Source organism: Phascolarctos cinereus, unplaced genomic scaffold (assembly GCF_003287225.1).
Source record: "Phascolarctos cinereus isolate Bilbo 61053 unplaced genomic scaffold, phaCin_HiC Scaffold_1;HRSCAF=81, whole genome shotgun sequence".
In the NCBI taxonomy this organism is placed as follows: domain Eukaryota; kingdom Metazoa; phylum Chordata; class Mammalia; order Diprotodontia; family Phascolarctidae; genus Phascolarctos; species Phascolarctos cinereus.
The window spans coordinates 76,540,854-76,558,186 of record NW_027555514.1 but is presented as its reverse complement, the minus strand read 5'-3'; the positions used below and the strand labels follow the sequence as shown (position 1 = coordinate 76,558,186).

The window sequence follows — 17,333 nt, the reverse complement described above, 5'->3', positions numbered from 1 at the left end:
GCATTGTCTGAATCCTTGGCATGCATGGTACTTTTAACAAATTAAAAAGAAGACTTTTTGATTTATTTCGAACATTCACCTCTATGCAGCTACTACAACATTAAAAAAAAGACTTAGCAATTGCTCAATCGATAGAAAGTGTTAAGGTAGATTATTTCCTTGTACAGACATGTTGGAACCTGATCCCAGAGTCAATTTCTCATCTAAAATCTTCACCAGGGTAGAATAATACAACTCTCACTAAATGAGGTCAGTTTATCCTGTCTTCATTGTTCAGAAAGCCTTCTGTGATCAGATTACCAAAAATGAAGATATATCTACTAGAGTTCTGAGCAAGTAAACCCTATGAAGACATAGTCTCAACTCATGGCTCGAAACAGGGTAATTGGGTAGGCCCTTTCATTCAGCTTTAGCTGTATCCACTCCCCAGAAGTTAGAATTTCCCGAGTCTCACCCATCTACCTATGAGATCATAGAGGTTTTTTTCAAATTTATTCCTATTCTTGACTTCGTGCACCTTTCTAAGAGGATGGGGTAAGAACACATTCCTCCTAGTCATTGTGTGCTGCAGAAGACAGTTCCCTAGCTGTGTTTCACCGACTGCTAGGTGTAATCAGGCTGGTTCTAGTGTACATTAATACCATCTGGGGGGCTTCAACTGTGGAAGCAAAGCCTTTTTCTACTGAAGGCAAAAAAGTCAGAAACGTCATTTTGAGGGAAATGCTTTGTAAGTTTGTGTTAATGACCAAAGAGACAAAGTAGTAAAGCAGAAAGAGCATCTGATTGGGAACAAAGTAATTTGGTTTCTAATCTATCTGTTGCTTTACAATTCCATAACATTAGGCCTTTTTCCCTCTCTACCTCAGATTATTTCTCCATTAAGTAAAAAGATTGGATCAGACAATCTGTAAGGTCCCTTACAACTTTAATGTTGTATATTTCTAAGTTAAAATAATTTTTTAAAAAACACTGTCTTTTGGGGAGACCTGAATTTAAATCTTACCTCAGACAATGTACGATCTTTGGAGCATCATTTAATATCAGTGAACCTCAGTTGCCTCATCTGCATAATGACAGCATTGGACTAGATGACCTCTGAGGTCCCTCCCATCTCTAAATATTTTATTCCTGAGTGATATCCTAATCACAAATGCAAGTAGCCTTATTTTTGAGAAACTTTATCCCTTGACTGCATCCTCTTCCCCCAAAATCCTACTGGATGTTAAAATCTTATCTGTTTCATTACAGATTTTATTGTGGTATCTACTGGCATGTATAGGTGTTTTAGTTTTAATGCGTATGTAATATCAGGCTCCCTATCCCCAATCCCTTAGCATTGCTTCGGGCATTTTCATGTATTGACATAATCCAGATTTCTTTGGAAAATTAATTAAGAAAAGACCAGTTTTAGCCAATATTCTTGGTTGATATAAAGTTGTCAGAATGTAGTATTTTCTTAGAGATAATCCAAATGCCCAACAATAGAATAGTTAAGCAAATGTGAGGAAATAGCTTCTTTGGCTAAGTTTTGGGCTTCTGTTGAATTCATGTAGCCACAGAAGTAATACTCATACCCTAGATTTATTTCAATCTAGGCCCACAAAGTAGACCTATTTACAGTTGGTGTAAAGTTTCTTTTGCTGTTATTATTTCCCTAATTCTGTTCAATTTAACAGATCTATCTAATGATCTATTCTAGATACTGGAGACATAAAAATAAAAAAGTGACAGTCTCTCCCTTTAAAAGCTTCAAGTCGAATAGGCATATGAAGCATGTAAACAAATAAAGAGAAGTTAGAGAAAAAGTACACAGAAAAGGGAGGATAGAAAATATGGGAATCAAAGTCATCTTGTATAGTTGAGAGGACAGAAGTCCTCATAGACCCCTGAGTTGGGACATGAATGTGAAAGGAAGGAATTCAGCAAGCAAAGATTTGGAGTCTTCTCCAGACATGGGGGATGATACAGAAGTACTTGGAATCAGGAGAGTATAGAAAGAGATTGGGAGGACTAACAGAAGAGTTTTGGCTCGAATGTAGAGTAGATGAAGGGTACTAATATGAAACAAGGTTAGAAAAGTGGTTTGAAGCAAGGTTATTGAGGGCTTTGAATGCCAAAGAACGAAGTATATATATTTTATCCTCCAGGTATGACCACTGAAAGCTTTTGAATAAGAGAGTTCATATTTGTTCATTAGGAAAATTATTCTGACAGCTATCTGAGGGATAGATTAGAGAGGGAGACAGGTTAAGCTGTTGCTGTAATTCAAATGCAAGGGTAATGAGGATGGTGGTAGTATGAAAAGAGAGGAAGGGATGGATACTGCAGAAGTACCTAGATGTGGGGAAGAAAGGAGAAGAAAAAGTCATGAATGAGTCAAGCCTGAGTGACTGGGAGAGTGCTGGTGCAATTAGTAGAAATAGAAAAATGAATAAGCTGTAAGAAGAGGAGGGGCAGATTTTAGGGGGGAGGAAAGAAAAGTTGAGTTTTGGAGAGTTTTAATGACATCCAGATGGGAAAGTCCAGCAGGCTACTGGAAAAATGAGACTGATGCCAGGGAAGCAGTCAGAGCTGGAACTGGCAAGCAAGTTGGCTCTGAAAGTATTATGTTGAAATCTGTTATATAATTTTGAAAAGAGAAGCAACCTATAAATCATAGAGATTCTGGTTTCATATGCAATCCTCTGTTCTTGGTATAGGGAAATGCACGTGTTTGTTGTTATCTGTCAACTTCAGGATAACAACAAATTTTTTTTAAATTATTTAAAATTCAGAGCTGGGAGCATAGATTTGTGACTCATTTTCCTAGAGCTGATGTCTAAAGCTGCAGGAGAGTAGATTGGATTTTGTGACTGAAGGAGGGAGAAAGGAGGAAGTGTGAGACCAGTGAAGGAGACAGAGGAGTGGTCTGACAAGCTGATGAGAAAGTCTCGAGAAGCAAGGCTGGTCATCAGCATCTCATGTTATAGAGAGGTCAACCAGAGTGAAAGCTGAGAAGAGACTATTGGGTTTGACAGGTTGGAGGTCATAGGTTGACCCTTCAGGGACCAAGTTTGTAAAGGTGATAAAGGTTTAAGTTCGATTATGGGAGGTGGGTTGTAGTGTCCTGTTTCAAGGTTAGAAGCGAAAGGGAGGAGAGGGAGTGGGCAGCACTTTAAAGGGAAAGGATTTTTTTTTTCGGTTGGAGAACACTGGAGCATTTTAGTGAGGAAAAGAAAAGGAGCCAAGCATTTCTTACAATGCTTTGTATTCAGCATTGTGGAGAGGATATTTTAATAGCTATTTACACAGCTTTACACAAATGTCATTGAAGATACAAAAATCCAAACTATTTTTAAAGGTTGCCTACTTTCATCATCTGGAGATTGATTAATTGATTGGTTTTACATTTTAGATAAAAGAAATCAGCTGGGGAGCTGTTGGAGGTTGGACTGGCCAAGGAGGATCCATTCTTGGCACAAAACGGTAATTTTCCTGCATTGGCTCTTTCTCATTGCATGTTGAAGATGCTAGGTATTGTTATAATGAACCCTGTTGTTAAAATGAACGAGGGTACTGAAGATCCACATCTTTATTCCAGCACTCTTTATTCCCTAGCCATAAATGTCTTTGGGAGGAGCCATGAACTGGCTACTAACTGCCCCTTCCTAGATGAAGCATCAGTGGCCATACTGCCCCGTTGCATCTAGCTATTCATGACTGAGGGATGTCTTGCCATTCACTATCCTTACTGTAAAGGATCATAAAGAAAGCAAACTCAAGTGTTTACACAAGACAAAGGAGAAAAGTTTACTGAAACTATACCTTCCTTCTGCAAGAGGTCCACATTTCCAAGCATTTAAGATGTAACACAGTAATAAATATTCCTTTGGCTTTTTAAAATAAAGTAAAAATATTTCACTTAAACTATGTTGCATCATTGGTCCACAGCCACTTTTTAAAAGAATTAAACACTAAGAACATTGCATGTGCAGTGACAAAAAAGGCTGTCTGGCATTCTTGGCCAGGAGTCTGTGGAAATTGAAGCCAGGTTTCAAAGTCATTACCTAGGTAACCCAAAAAGGAGCTCTGTCTTGAATTAGAGAAAACCCCCATTTATTCATTTATAGTTAGCAACTTGTATTCTGGGTCATGATAACTAGGTCTAAATTGACGAGAATAATGAAATATTCTGAAGTTGTCCTATTCATCTAAATTCATACTGTTCAAAATTATGATTATGTAAGCTATGGGAATTTGTTCCAGCCCAAGGGAATTATACAGTATGAATTCAAATAATATGATTACTTTGGGGGATTCATTATTCACATTAATCAGGATCTAGCTATATATAGTCTGCTTAATGAGCATTCCTGCACCACCATATGTGGGTAGCCAGTTTCAAAAAGTTCAGAGTGCAAAAAATGTAGTTAACACTAAAATAAACCTGAACATAATTTAATCTTTTAGGATTAAGAAGGTACTGTAAGATCTTGATGCTGCCTCAGGATTTTCATTATAAATATAATTTTTAAAATTACTTCTGCAGAAAAAAGAGTTTTTAGCTATTTAAACTTTATGGCTATTTGGATTCTGGATAAACGAGTTTATCAAAACAGGAGAATTGTCTCAGCCCATTGCTTTGGGCTCTAAGTGTCTTCAGATCTTGGCACAATTCCAATTGCAGTGTTTACTTGTCCTCCAAATGTCTTCTGATTTTCTCAGGCTCTGTAGACTGAATTTTCACAAAGCCACAATGCCTCCTCAAGAGCCTCTTCACTGATGTTCTAGTTTGGACCTTTGATAATGCCAAAGAACTCTACAACCTCATTTCTGAGGGCCTAGTTTCTTAGGCATGATTTCAACTTGCCTCTGTGGACAAGTCCTGACAGTTGCTTTGAACACATTAAACTCAAAGCTACCTATAAGTGAGACTTTGGAGTTTCACAATGTGGAACTGAAACTTCTTAATGTGAGCTGGCATGATTTTTGTGGCCCTATCTGCAACATTTTCTTGTAGTAACCAGTCCTACTTTTTTGTCCCACGAGCATAAAAGAAATCTTGACATTTTCTTTGACACATCATGGTCTAAATCTGGCATCCATTAGGTAATGGTATCTTTTGAAATAGATAAGGCTCCATGAAGAGAAAAACAAATATAAATAGTTGTAATTTAGTTGTAAGTACAATATGGGAAGTTCAGGTCACTCAGTTCCACTTAGGATCAAATTTTCTCATTCATCTGGAGAATATCTTGTCATTTCTTTTTGAAAAACTCATTCTCACAGTCTTGATTTCTGGCTGCTGCTGTTTCTTGGAGTAGTTTTCTTAGGGATGCCATGTTGTATCTTTTAGCTAGCATTTTGGAATGCCAAAATGTGAGAAAAACCATTCTGTATTTTATTGAAACTATTACTGTGGAGGTGGTGAAGGGAGACAGGAAATGCTGAAGTCATATTCATCACTGACTTTCATCAGATTAATAAGCATATGACAATAAGCATATTAATGAGCATATGATTAATAAGCATAAAAAACATTTCATCAGTTTTTCAAAGATTTTACAAGAGTTTGACATCACTTCTTGATTTAAACTGTTTTCAGTACTCTTCCTGCAAAGTATTTGGAGAAGATTGCTGAACAGATGCGTAGTCATAATATCAACGCTCTTTTGGTTATTGGTGGATTTGAGGTACATTATTCTGTTTTTCTATCCGCTTGCTTGTGGCTGTCTTAGTCCTAAGTATTGTAATCTGTGTCATCTTCAAGCATGCATAATACTGTCTTTGAAATTCTTTGGGAGTTGAGATAATACAATTAAGTTTTCCACCCCAATCCTATACTTACTAAGTGTGAGGACAAAAGATTAGCAGTCACTCCAGTGGATCTGGGAGCCTAACGGTGAGGGTAGATGGTATTTTTCATTGTGCAGATCCCAATCAAACAATGCCAAGCCCATCTAGAGGGACTCTTATCCACATCCTCCAACGGGTTTGCCATAGGGTTGAGGAGAAGGAGGATTCACCAAACATGAAGGACACCACAGATTTCATTTTGAAAGTTTTGTTAAATAGATGTGGCATCAATTTTCCAAGACCTTTGAAATCCCAAACTTGCTGTGCAAGAAACTTCCAGGTTTATCTTCCTGGTTATAGGAAAGAAAGCCAGTCAGTCAGAGTTGTAGTCTCTGGAGCCTTTGTGTTAACTAATCTGTTCAGTGAATTCTGTTATATTTCCTTGTACTATTTCTTTAATCAGAAATTCATTGATCATTACAGAAGGTAGACGGTCTTAAAAATCCTTCCATTAATACATGTTGGAGTCCAGTCCTCTTAATTAAAAAAGTATATTTCTTCCAAGATTTTAGATTAATTTATATAAGAAAATTACTAGATTAATTAAGTGTTTTGAGAGGAGATTCCAATCCTTCTCCATGGGAGATGAGATTGGATTGGGGTAGCTCTGTCATTGTTCCTTTAAAAATACTATTTCTGTTTTATGTTCCTAATGCATTTTTATGTTGCTTTTTAGTGGTTCCATGGTATCTCAGTGTGTGACTTGTGTGCTGTGGTGGAGGTGGCTTTCCCTGTGGCTCTCCTGTGCTTTTATAATTTCAATGATGTCCACTTTTTTTCTCCCCCTAACATCGCTAATTGTGTGTACTGTACCTGTACCTCGCCCAATAGGCCTACCTGGGATTGCTGGAACTGTCAGCTGCCCGTGAAAAATATGAGGAATTCTGTGTTCCTATGGTTATGGTTCCTGCAACTGTATCCAACAATGTGCCAGGTTCAGATTTCAGCATTGGTGCAGATACTGCTCTGAACACTATCACTGACGTAAGTCTGTGCATGTCTATCTACTCAGCCTTCAGGCTAATACTAATGGTGAAATGGCACCTCTTTTATGCACCAGTATATTGGAAACAGTCTGCTTCAGCATTTGGGTCCTTCTACTGACAAATTCATCTGTGTTTTTTAATGGTTAGTCTACAGAAATGAAGTCTTTTTTTCCCGCTAATTAACTAGACTACACAAATATTTTATATGGCTAGTAAAATGTTATGCAGTCAATATTTTCCAGCAATGATTCATTTAGTGACAGGGTTCTTTTATAGCCTACAAAATAAAATAGAAATAGTCCAAATTAGAGTTTAGACAAGAGATGTCAAATTCATGGCCCATGGGCTTTGAGTAGCCCCCAGAACTCCCACAGGTAGCTCAAACCAGATCAACAAGTGGGAAATGCTTAATAAGGTAAATAAAAATATAATGCAACGTAGATAATATTAATTTTTGATTTTCAAAATCAGTGTGAAGCCTGCAGAGATCTGTTTCTATGGTGCATTTAGACCTTTATTAAATGTTGATGTTCCCAGAGTATGAATTCCCTTTTTTTTTTTTAAATACTGAGACCATGGACTTTTGCATGAGCTTAAGAGTTAGTCATTTGGTGCTTTGAACCAATGTTTCTGTTTCCTCTGCAGTTTTGATTTTGACTGAGTAAACTCAGTTTCTTCTGTAAAATGGAAATGTGAAAGAAAAACAGATTATTTCATTTCTGGAGCTGGAATTTCCTTTGACTATTTTAGATGACTTAAAGGCACATATATTTTCTAATTTGGCAAAATTCATATAAAGGTGGTTATCTCTTCATATTTTGGATTCTTCTTTAGTTTACAATCAAGGATGCATTTTTTTCCCTCTTAATTTGTACTTGAAATTTCTCCAGTAAGCTGATTTTCATTTTGCAAAGAAACCTAGGTCTTGTTATGAGGTTTACATATCTAGTGTTCTTTGACATTAGACTGATTTCTAGTACTGGTAAATAAAAGGGGGGGATTTTTCCCACAAAAACCGAAGCCCAATTTGAGCAGGTAAGTAATGATTACTTCATGCTCCTTGCTTTTCTATTCTTAATAATCTTTCCACACTGACTTAACTTTAGATCTTCAGGCAATATTCATGAATGAAGTTCCTTTTTCAGTACACTAACTAACCCTAGAAAAGTCTCCTGGGAGTTTCCTACAGTGCTTGGTTAGTATCTGTCTATCCAAATTACGAAGCATGACCTAAAAATTGCTTTTATTCCTTCTTTCTTGCCACTTGCTCAAGGGAATGGTGTTTATCTTTGCATTACTTATAATAGAATCACACTGAAATGCTTAATAAATTGTGCCTAAATAAACTTCAACAAGTGGGAATACATTGTAAATTTGAAGTTGATTTAAAATCATTTAATATTAATTAGATTTTTTTGTGCATTAATCAAAAAGTTAATATGTATTTATAATATGTGAGAAATACAGCTTTCAAATGTAAAGGAAGAAAAAAATATAAAAGGGAAGTGAGATTTGATGATCTTTAAAGTTGAATGTTAGTACCATAGATCATTAACATCTATAGTGGTGTTGACTTTATTTGTCTCATGGACTCCTTTGGCAGTTTGGTGATCCCTGTGGACCCCTCCTCAGAATAATATTTTTAAAAGCATAAAATAAAATATATAGAATTACAAATGAAACCAAAGGTTAGTGAAAATAAAGGTGTATTTATTTTCCCATCCAAGTTCACAGACCCTCCCCCCAAATGTTTTGATATCTGCGCTTGGCCAATTAGCTTTTGCACATAAGTGGGGGATGGGACAGGACAAACCCCAAACTACAAAATCCAAAACTTTAGCTCTAAACTAAATCTCTAACCTCAAGCATTCCGCATAAAGGAGATCAGACAAGAAGGTTTGGTCAGATCATTGTAAACGTTCTACAACAACAGCAACAACTAAAATATCTTTGTCTTAATCTTGAATCCACAGTATCTTAGGCAAGAGCACATTCTAGTTACTGCAGTAAGGAGGAAGTAACCTGGTATTACCAAAAAAGTGACTCAGAAGCCAACGTACATTGGAGATTTAGAATCTTCTTCCTCTCATTGCTGATCCTTTTTCTTTTTGTAGTCTCTATGTTATACTGAGCTCCTCTGAATGGAAATCTCAGTCTTTCCCCTTGGAGAATCTTTTATTTCACTTTGGAGACAGTATGTTCTGTATATTTAAGTTTGTGGCTGAATGTTAATGATGAATGGTATTTAGACTCCTGTTTACCAGCCTTTTTCAGTACCTCTGTGATAGGAAACACTATAGTAGATGGTGGTGGGAATTGAGACACTATAATGCTAAAAATAAGATCAGCCAACTATTTAACAAGCATTTATTAAGTGCTTACTATTTATGAGGCAGTGTTTTAGCTGATTTTTTGGGACAGGGAATTAACTATGGGAACGTTGAAGCAACTTTTACATTTAAAGATGGATTTTAACTGGCTACATTCTGATAAATACTTTTAGGAAAGGGAAAACAATATTCTTTCTTTATCGCAAACTTCTACTGCTTCTGCTATAAACATCAAAAGTTTCTTTGTTTGTTTTGTTTTGTTTTTGGTGAGGCAATTGGGGTTAAGTGACTTGCCCAGGGTCACACAGCTAGTAAGTGTCAAGTGTATGGTCTGAGATGAATTTGAACTCAGGTTCTTCTGACTCCAGGGCCAGTACTCTACCCACTGTGTCACCTACTTGCCCCAAATTTTTATTTTCTAGTAAAGTTTTTGAAGTATAGTCATTGTGTTTGGGGGTGTTTTGGGGTATGGAAATTGAAGTGGCTTTTGTATGCAGATAAGATGTGGTCCTCCTCCTGTCTATTATTTTGCCTTGTTTTCCAGAGGGACTAATATTATTTGGGCTTTTAAAAAATATTTTAAAAAATTTATTTTGTTAAATATTTCCCAATTCTATTTAAAAGAATTTTTAAGAATTGTCTTTTAAAAATTTTGAGTTCCAAATTCTCTCCCTCCCTCCCTCTCATCTCTCTCCCCTCCTTGAGAAGGTAAGCATTTTGATTTCTCTTAAACACGTGAGTTCATGTCAAACATATTTCCATATTTCTCATGTTGCAAAAGAAAATGCAAACAAAATACAACAATAAAAATGAAGAAAGCAAAAGGAGTTAATTTCATCAGTGAATTTTTGTATCTTCTTTTTCCATTTGGCCAGTTCTGTTTTTTAAGGTATTATCTTCTTTGTTTAAAAAGAAAAAAATTGTGCCTCTTTTACCAAGGCATTAATTATATTTTCATAATTTTCTTCCTTTGCTTTAATTTCTTTACCTAATTTTTCCTCTACAACTCTAATTTGATTTTGTAAATCTTTTTTTTCTTTAGCTCTTCCTGAGAGTTCTTGTTGGGCTTGTGTCCAATTCACATTTTTCTCTGAGATTTCGCTTGTAACTGTTTTGACTTTGTCCTTTTCTGAATTTGTGTCTTGACCTTCCCTGTCACAATAGTATCTTTTTAGGGTTAGGTTCTTTTTGTTGTTGTTATTTGTTCATTTTTCTATACTATTTCTTGATTTGGAACTTTGTGTTAATGTTGGGCTGTGCTTCTAGCATAGGGGAAGGGGGAAAGGCTCTGTCTCAAGCATCAGGCTCTTTCATACTGCTGTTTTCAGAGCTTCCAGAGTAATGTGATCTGAGAAGAGGTATGGTCACTGCTATCTTGGTCTGCACTTGGGTCCTTCCCCAAGGAAGGGCTCTTTCTCCCTTGGGCCTGGAAGTGATATTGCCTCTCAGTGCTTTTACTCTCTTTTGTTCTGCTCTGCCCTTGATCTATGATCCAGAAGTGGATGTAGGCAGTGGAGTTGCCAAACAATGTCTAGTCCTGTATCCATTGCGAGCATAGGTACCTTCTAATCTCCTTCTGACTAGCTGCCAGGGCCCTTACCCTCTCTGGCTTGAGAGCTCCCAAAGTTGCTGCTACTTCTGTCACCACTGGCGTTTAGTCCCACCACTAGTGTTTCAACCACATGAGCTCTGGGCCAGCCTTCACCCATATCACAGATCTCTCTCTCTCTCTCTCCTCCCTCCTCCCTCCTATATGGTCTTGGGCTGGGAGAATGTCTCATTCTGACCTTTTGTTGGCTCTACCACTCCAGAATTCATTTTTAGGTGTTATTTTAAAGTTGTTTGGAGGGGAATATTGAGAGAGCTTGGCTGAGTGCTTCTCTACCTTGGCTCTGTCCCTGGAAGTCTACCCTGATTTCGGCTTTTAACTTCAATCTGCAGATTAGGAACTGAGTGTGGCACCTATGAAAGACAATTATGTTCCAGGAAGGAAATGCAGCATTGAGTCAAACACAAGGAAGTGTCCCTAGGTGCAAAATAATGTATAACACTGGAAGTTTATCCCTTGCTGTAGTTCTCTTGTTTGTAACCTGTGAGTGGCAGTCCATGGCTTTTACTTCATAGGAATAAGCAAAGGTTAATTAGTTTTTCTTTTTTTGAACTTAACACCAAATAGAATAGGAATTTGCATATATATATATATATATATATATATATATATATATATACATATATATATATATATATATATATATATATACACACACACACACACACACACACACACACACACACACACACACATATACACACACATATATATGTGTAGAATAGAAAAAAGAAGACTATGGGTAAAATTGTAGGTCTTTTATGTATAGCTTGCATTTCTGATTAGAGGTCTTAAAAATCAGTTTTACATTATTTTCAACTACCTGGAGTTAAGGAAGGTTTTCATGTCTGAGAATTTCATCTTTTGAGGAAGTAAAGGAATTGAGTAGCATACCCTCCCTGTATAGCAGTGGGTACAAATCACATGCTAAGTAATTTTGCCTCTGGTGTTTTTTTGTTTGTTTTTTAACCAAGACACTTCACAGCAACCTTGGGCTCCAAGGAACTAGACTGGCTTAGTAATTGCATCATTTTGGTATCTGGGGCACTCTGTTATAAGTGAAAGAATTTCTACATTGCAGTGACCTAAATTTAAATAAGACCTATGTTAGCTATGATTATATTCATTCAAAAAGTCTAGGAACTTAGAAGCATATGTATCTCTAGATTGTGAAGAGATGACCTAGTCTCTCCCTGAACCCAGACCATTTGACTGTTTTTAGATAAGCAATATTTAATTTGTTACAACTCATTTAACGAGTTATAGAATTGGGCCAGAGTCTTCACTTATAGGAACTGATAAAGCCTGCTCCCATTAGTAGCTGTTGTGAGGAATGAAATTACTAAGTGTGGAGCAGCAAGAGGAGCCTTCCATTTTCTGTAGTACTTTCATAGTCCTAAGGACTTTGGTGTTGCCAGTGGACTCTTGCTGCTGGAAGGAGACCAGCCAGGGCCTTCAGAAACCCATCATGGATAAGCCATCTGTCTTTCAGGATCTATCTTCCTCCCTCTGATGTCCCCTAATTGGTTTTCTGGCACAAACTGGTACCCCTTAGGAATAAGCAGTCATGGAATATTAAAATGTTGAGTTCTTAGAACAAACTTTTAATCTGCTGTTTATGTTTAACACAAGTTAATTTTCCGTTTGTCAACAATTTTACCCATCTTCCAACTATAAATATCTTGCATAGCTATGGAAAATAGATCTCCCAGTATGTGCATCCTAAAAGCACATTTGACAGAGTTTTTACAAGTGTCTGTCTTGTAATATTTGAGAAAGATTATTTAGGGAGTTCTAACAAGGCTGTATGAGGTCCCTAACAGAAACATTTCTGTTCCATCAAATAACAGATTATTTTGCCTTAGTATACAGTAACAGTGCACCAAATATATTAGATGCTGTTGTTGAAATCTTTGCTAGTATCCATAACTATTTCAGACCTGAAATTATTCCTTTGGTAAGTTAGACCTCTTCTTTAGCATACATAAATGAAGACCATCTGGGGTTCCTTAGTTCCTTTAGCATACATAAATGAAGAACCTCTGGGTTTCCTTAAACATTTTTTCATTTGGTATCAGCAGTACAACTGCTTATGGCAAAGCTTTGTCCTTTTCATAGGAGTTATTGTAGGCTGTAAGTGACCTGCACTCACCTACCCACCACTATTTCATTCTGTGGGCATGCTGTTTGAAAATTTTTCCTTTTTTTTCCAGAAGACTCATGGGGGAAAAATGTGGAATGTGTAACAATATTAAAAAAATTACTAGTGGCTTCAAAGGGTTGATAAAAACAAATTCAATTTTCACACAGGGCCTAGAAATGACAGGTTTGACAAACCTAAGCAGGCTCCTATGTTTGCTTGTTTGATGAAGTCACAGTTGGAGCTTTTTCAAAAAGCAGTCTGTTCAAAGGTGTGGTTTCCTTCATTGTGTCACTCCAGCATCTTGAGCGATAGGGAAGGACACTCACCCTTACTCTAATGAAAGAGGCACTGGAAGGGTCCTAATATGATACCTCATTAAGGTATGAAAGTGACCCTGGAAGGCCATGTCACTGAGGCACAAGCTCTTATGAGGGAATGCCTCTGAATATGCTCCAGGCAACAGACTATATCTACTCTCCAAAGACCAACCTGACTAGATACATATGAAGAGGCTTGTCAGCGATAGGCTGGCCACTTGTGATGAATTCTTTGGCCATGGCAACCTGTGAAACAAAGAAGTCCATTCAAGCTGACCTTAATTTGCTGGATCATTCTGTAGTGAAGTAAGAGAACATGGCTTAGTTTCTTGGAAAATAAATTATATATCCTCTGGAAAGTAATAATAGTCCATCCAGTACTAGTCCTTGTAATACCAGTTCATTTCTCATACTAGGAAATCACAGGGAGTCCAAAAAACCCACCCCAAACATACCTCATTTCATATTAAATTGGTTTAAGTGAATGCAATCATGGGATAACATGCAGGGACAGCAGTCAGAAAAGAAAAGTGCCCACCCTTTCGTGGAAGAAGATCTCAAACTGATGGTAGGTCATATCCATTAATTTCTCCCTGGTGCTGATGCTGGTGGTGGTGAAGGAAGACTACTTATAGATAACCTTGTCTACAAAATATTACATATATATATATATTTATACACACACATACACACACATATATATGCTATATGTAATGACTCAAACCAAATCTTGATGAGGGAGTTATCCCTAATATTAACATAAGTGGATCTAAGCTTTCACTGGCTAAATATGCTTTATTCTTTATTAATACTCCATTTGAAAGTTAATCGGAAATTCTCAAGGTGCTAACCAAAAAGTCACAATAATAGATAATTCCATTTGGCTCTTTTTGACAGCAAAACTAAAGTATGTTAGGGTTTTGAGTTGAATAATTGGATTTATGTAAACCTGGGGCAGCTAGGTGGCAAAGTGGATAGAGTGCCGGGCCTGGAGGCAGGAAGATTCACCTTCCTGAGTTCAAATCTGGCCTCAGACACTTACTAGCTGTGTGACCCTGGGGAAGTCACTTAACCTTGTTTGCCTTAGTTTCTTCATCTGTGAAATGAGCTGGAGAAGGAAATGGCAAGCCACTCTAGTATCTTTGCCAAGAAAACCCCAAATTGGGTCATGAAGAGTTGGACATGACAGAAACAACTGAACAGACAACAAACCCACCCAAATTCATACAGGCTAGTTACCCAGGCAAGGGAGATCGATTATCCAGAGGTAGCAATAAGGGAATTCTCACAAGGAAGGAGAAAGCTTCTCTGGACAGCTTCAAAGAAGTAACCACGGAAGTCATCCCAGGGAAAAAGAAGAGTATATGAACCATCAATTGGCCTAGAGCATACTGGCATGCTTGGCAAATGAGTGTTTTAAATCATTTACTTTCGGGCAGTGATGGAATTAGGAATGTGGCTAACTTTTTGCATGTATGTATGATGCCTGGGGTCTGAGGCAATTTTATCCTATTCTTCTTGGCTTTTTTGCAGTGGTGTTGGCTGGTTATTGTTTGGTACTGATAAGAATTTGCTTTACCCTGAAGCAAGAAGAATGGTATTTTATTGCTTTTAATTTTTACTAAAATTTTAATTCTGCTATTTTTTATTAGAAGGTTTCATCTGATTTTCTTCTTTTAAAAAAAATCCAATACAGAATCACATTACTAATTTATCCTAGAATAGCTGCACTAACTGGTCTGTCACTCATGCTTCCATCTGTGCTCATTTCTGTATCTCTGCTCTCAGCATGCTTTCCATCTCGGATTCACCGATTCGCACTAACCTCCTGATTTTCAGAAAAGGATTGTGCCAATGTGACCCCATGGCATTGTTGTAGATTCCATTATGGCTCCCCCTCCTCTGCCCCATATTATTTTCAAATTTCATTTTGCTCTTATGAATTGCATGAGACAAATGTGTTTGCCACTGGAATAAAGCCAGTCCTCCTCCTCACATGCAAGGAACCGTCAGATAATCACCTAGTAATTGCTAAGTATAGAATGCATGGTGTGGATTGCTAATGATACTTATACTGCTGCTTCAGGGTTATGAGAGTTGCATACAGCTATCTGAGGCACGGTTCCGACATCAGGAGTTTTGCATCCCGATGTGCATTTTGCCTGCTACTATTAGCAACAATGTACCAGGCACAGATATTAGTCTTGGTAGTGACACTGGCCTGAATGCTGTTATGGAGGTAAGAGAAGACCATTTCTGTGTATTTGTCAGTTTGTCACTACATAATAATGTTACTATAGAATAACCAGTTAAGCATTCTTAGAGCCTTAATTTTTTTAAAAGATTTTTTTTCCAGGTAACAGATTTTTTAAAAATTAATCTCTCTCCCCATTATCTCCCTCCCCCATATTTTGTTTTGTTTTGTTTTGCTTAAAGAAAAAAAATACGACAAGCAAATACCTTCAGTTCGTATCTTCATAGTCCAACAAAACAAATTCTCACGTTAGCCGTGTCAAGCCTTAATTTGTCAAGGCTATACTACCAAAGACCAAAAGATAACATTAAGTATTGATGGACTTTAGCAAACTAAATCTGTGCTCTTTTCTTCCTCCTTCTCCAGTACCTGGTATTATGCCATATCTAGCTATATCAGGAACACTTTTTCAAGATGCTGATTTTTTTAGTCTTATAATAAGCTAGACATAGACATGTGAATTAACACTTCTTTGTTACTTAAGCAAAGGAAGGGCAATATTTCTCCACAAGGGGTATTGCTGTGAAGGATACCTGATGGTACAGCTGCTTTTCCTTGAGGGCTGGGGTAGGGAACAAAACCAAACCAAGTGGAATAAATGAGTGGTCCCTCACAGGAAAGCCATGGATTGAATATCTAAAGCCAGTTCATTTTATTGCATAGGAAAGCTCTAAGTCCGTTGGATTGGATATAGCAGCTAAAGTAGAAAAAACTTTGGAAACAAGGACCCACCTATTTGGAGTTAAGGCCATCACTTAGCACATTTCTGTCATTCTGATGAGTTCTATCCTCATTACTGTGGGGGAACAGTTTATCAACAATCCATTTCACTGTGGGGTCCTTTTTAAGAGCAGACCTTCATTCAGTACACAGACACACTGTATATGGAACACAGATAGTAGCAAATACATTTACTGGGTGTTCTCTGCCCCCCTACCTAGACTTTGAGAACTCGAGTCTGAATGACATCAGGGCAGCATTCTAAGTTTTGTGTCTGCGGTACAATGGCCTGGTTTTATAGAGAGCACTGATGTAGTAGCCCTCGGGTAGCTTTTGGGTAGTTCTGAAGGCTCTTGTTAACGGTGGTGTATAGCCCACGTACAAGGAGAAGGGTAATTGGAAGCAAGAGACTATATCGGTAATATGCTCCCTGGGCAAAACTGACAAAGGATCTTGATTTTCAAAGATGGTCTTGATTCAATTTCTTTGGGTTCAGTTAGAAGGACCAGTGTACCTCCTGAGGGGATTATGCCTGAGACAATTTTCTATAAATAATGTTAGCCCTGTCGAGAACTCTCCTAGTGCTGGATGGTTGGTTGTTACCAGGTCTTTCAGGCTTTTAGTCCAAGTGGATTGTGGATTTTTGAGGTTGTAGGACTGTATACAGAAGCGTATAGAGCCAGAAGGGACATTAGACATCTAGTTCAACAGAGAGGTTGTGTTTACCCAAGCTCGAGCCTAGCTCCTGACAATATCTAACAATAAACATTTGTTGAAAAGGCTTGAAAGTCGGAAGAAGAAAGGGCAAATTATCCTTCAAACATCTAGCTATGTCTATCCCACACAATGATCTCTGGCAGCCTGCTTAGTTCAATGAAGTTAATTTTATTCTAAACTGGTCAGTTTGTTATGAGAAAGCTGAGGCATCTTGGATAGATAGTTTTGCAAAAATATTTGGGAAGAATGATAGAAACACTGTAGTAGTATGATAGAGCACTAGGTTAAGAGTTAACAGGCTTGGTGGCAGTTCTACCTTTTAGCTACTGTATGTCTTTGTGTAGTCACTTAATTTCTCTAGGCCTCAGTTTCATCTATAAAAAGAGAAATTTGGATTAAATTGACCTTAGCTTCTTCAACTC

At 37.4% G+C, this 17,333-nt stretch overlaps 1 protein-coding gene across 1 annotated transcript in view; it reads left to right on the top strand.

Annotated features, from left to right (window-relative positions):
* Positions 1 to 17,333, top strand: part of PFKP (phosphofructokinase, platelet) — an 86,873-nt gene that overhangs the window by 52,548 nt on the left and 16,992 nt on the right. Inside the window, exons 14-16 of the mRNA XM_020990383.2 lie at positions 3,395 to 3,465; positions 5,585 to 5,672; positions 6,667 to 6,819. Coding sequence (XP_020846042.1) covers positions 3,395 to 3,465; positions 5,585 to 5,672; positions 6,667 to 6,819 — 312 coding nt within the window. The remainder of the gene's footprint in view (positions 1 to 3,394; positions 3,466 to 5,584; positions 5,673 to 6,666; positions 6,820 to 17,333) is intronic.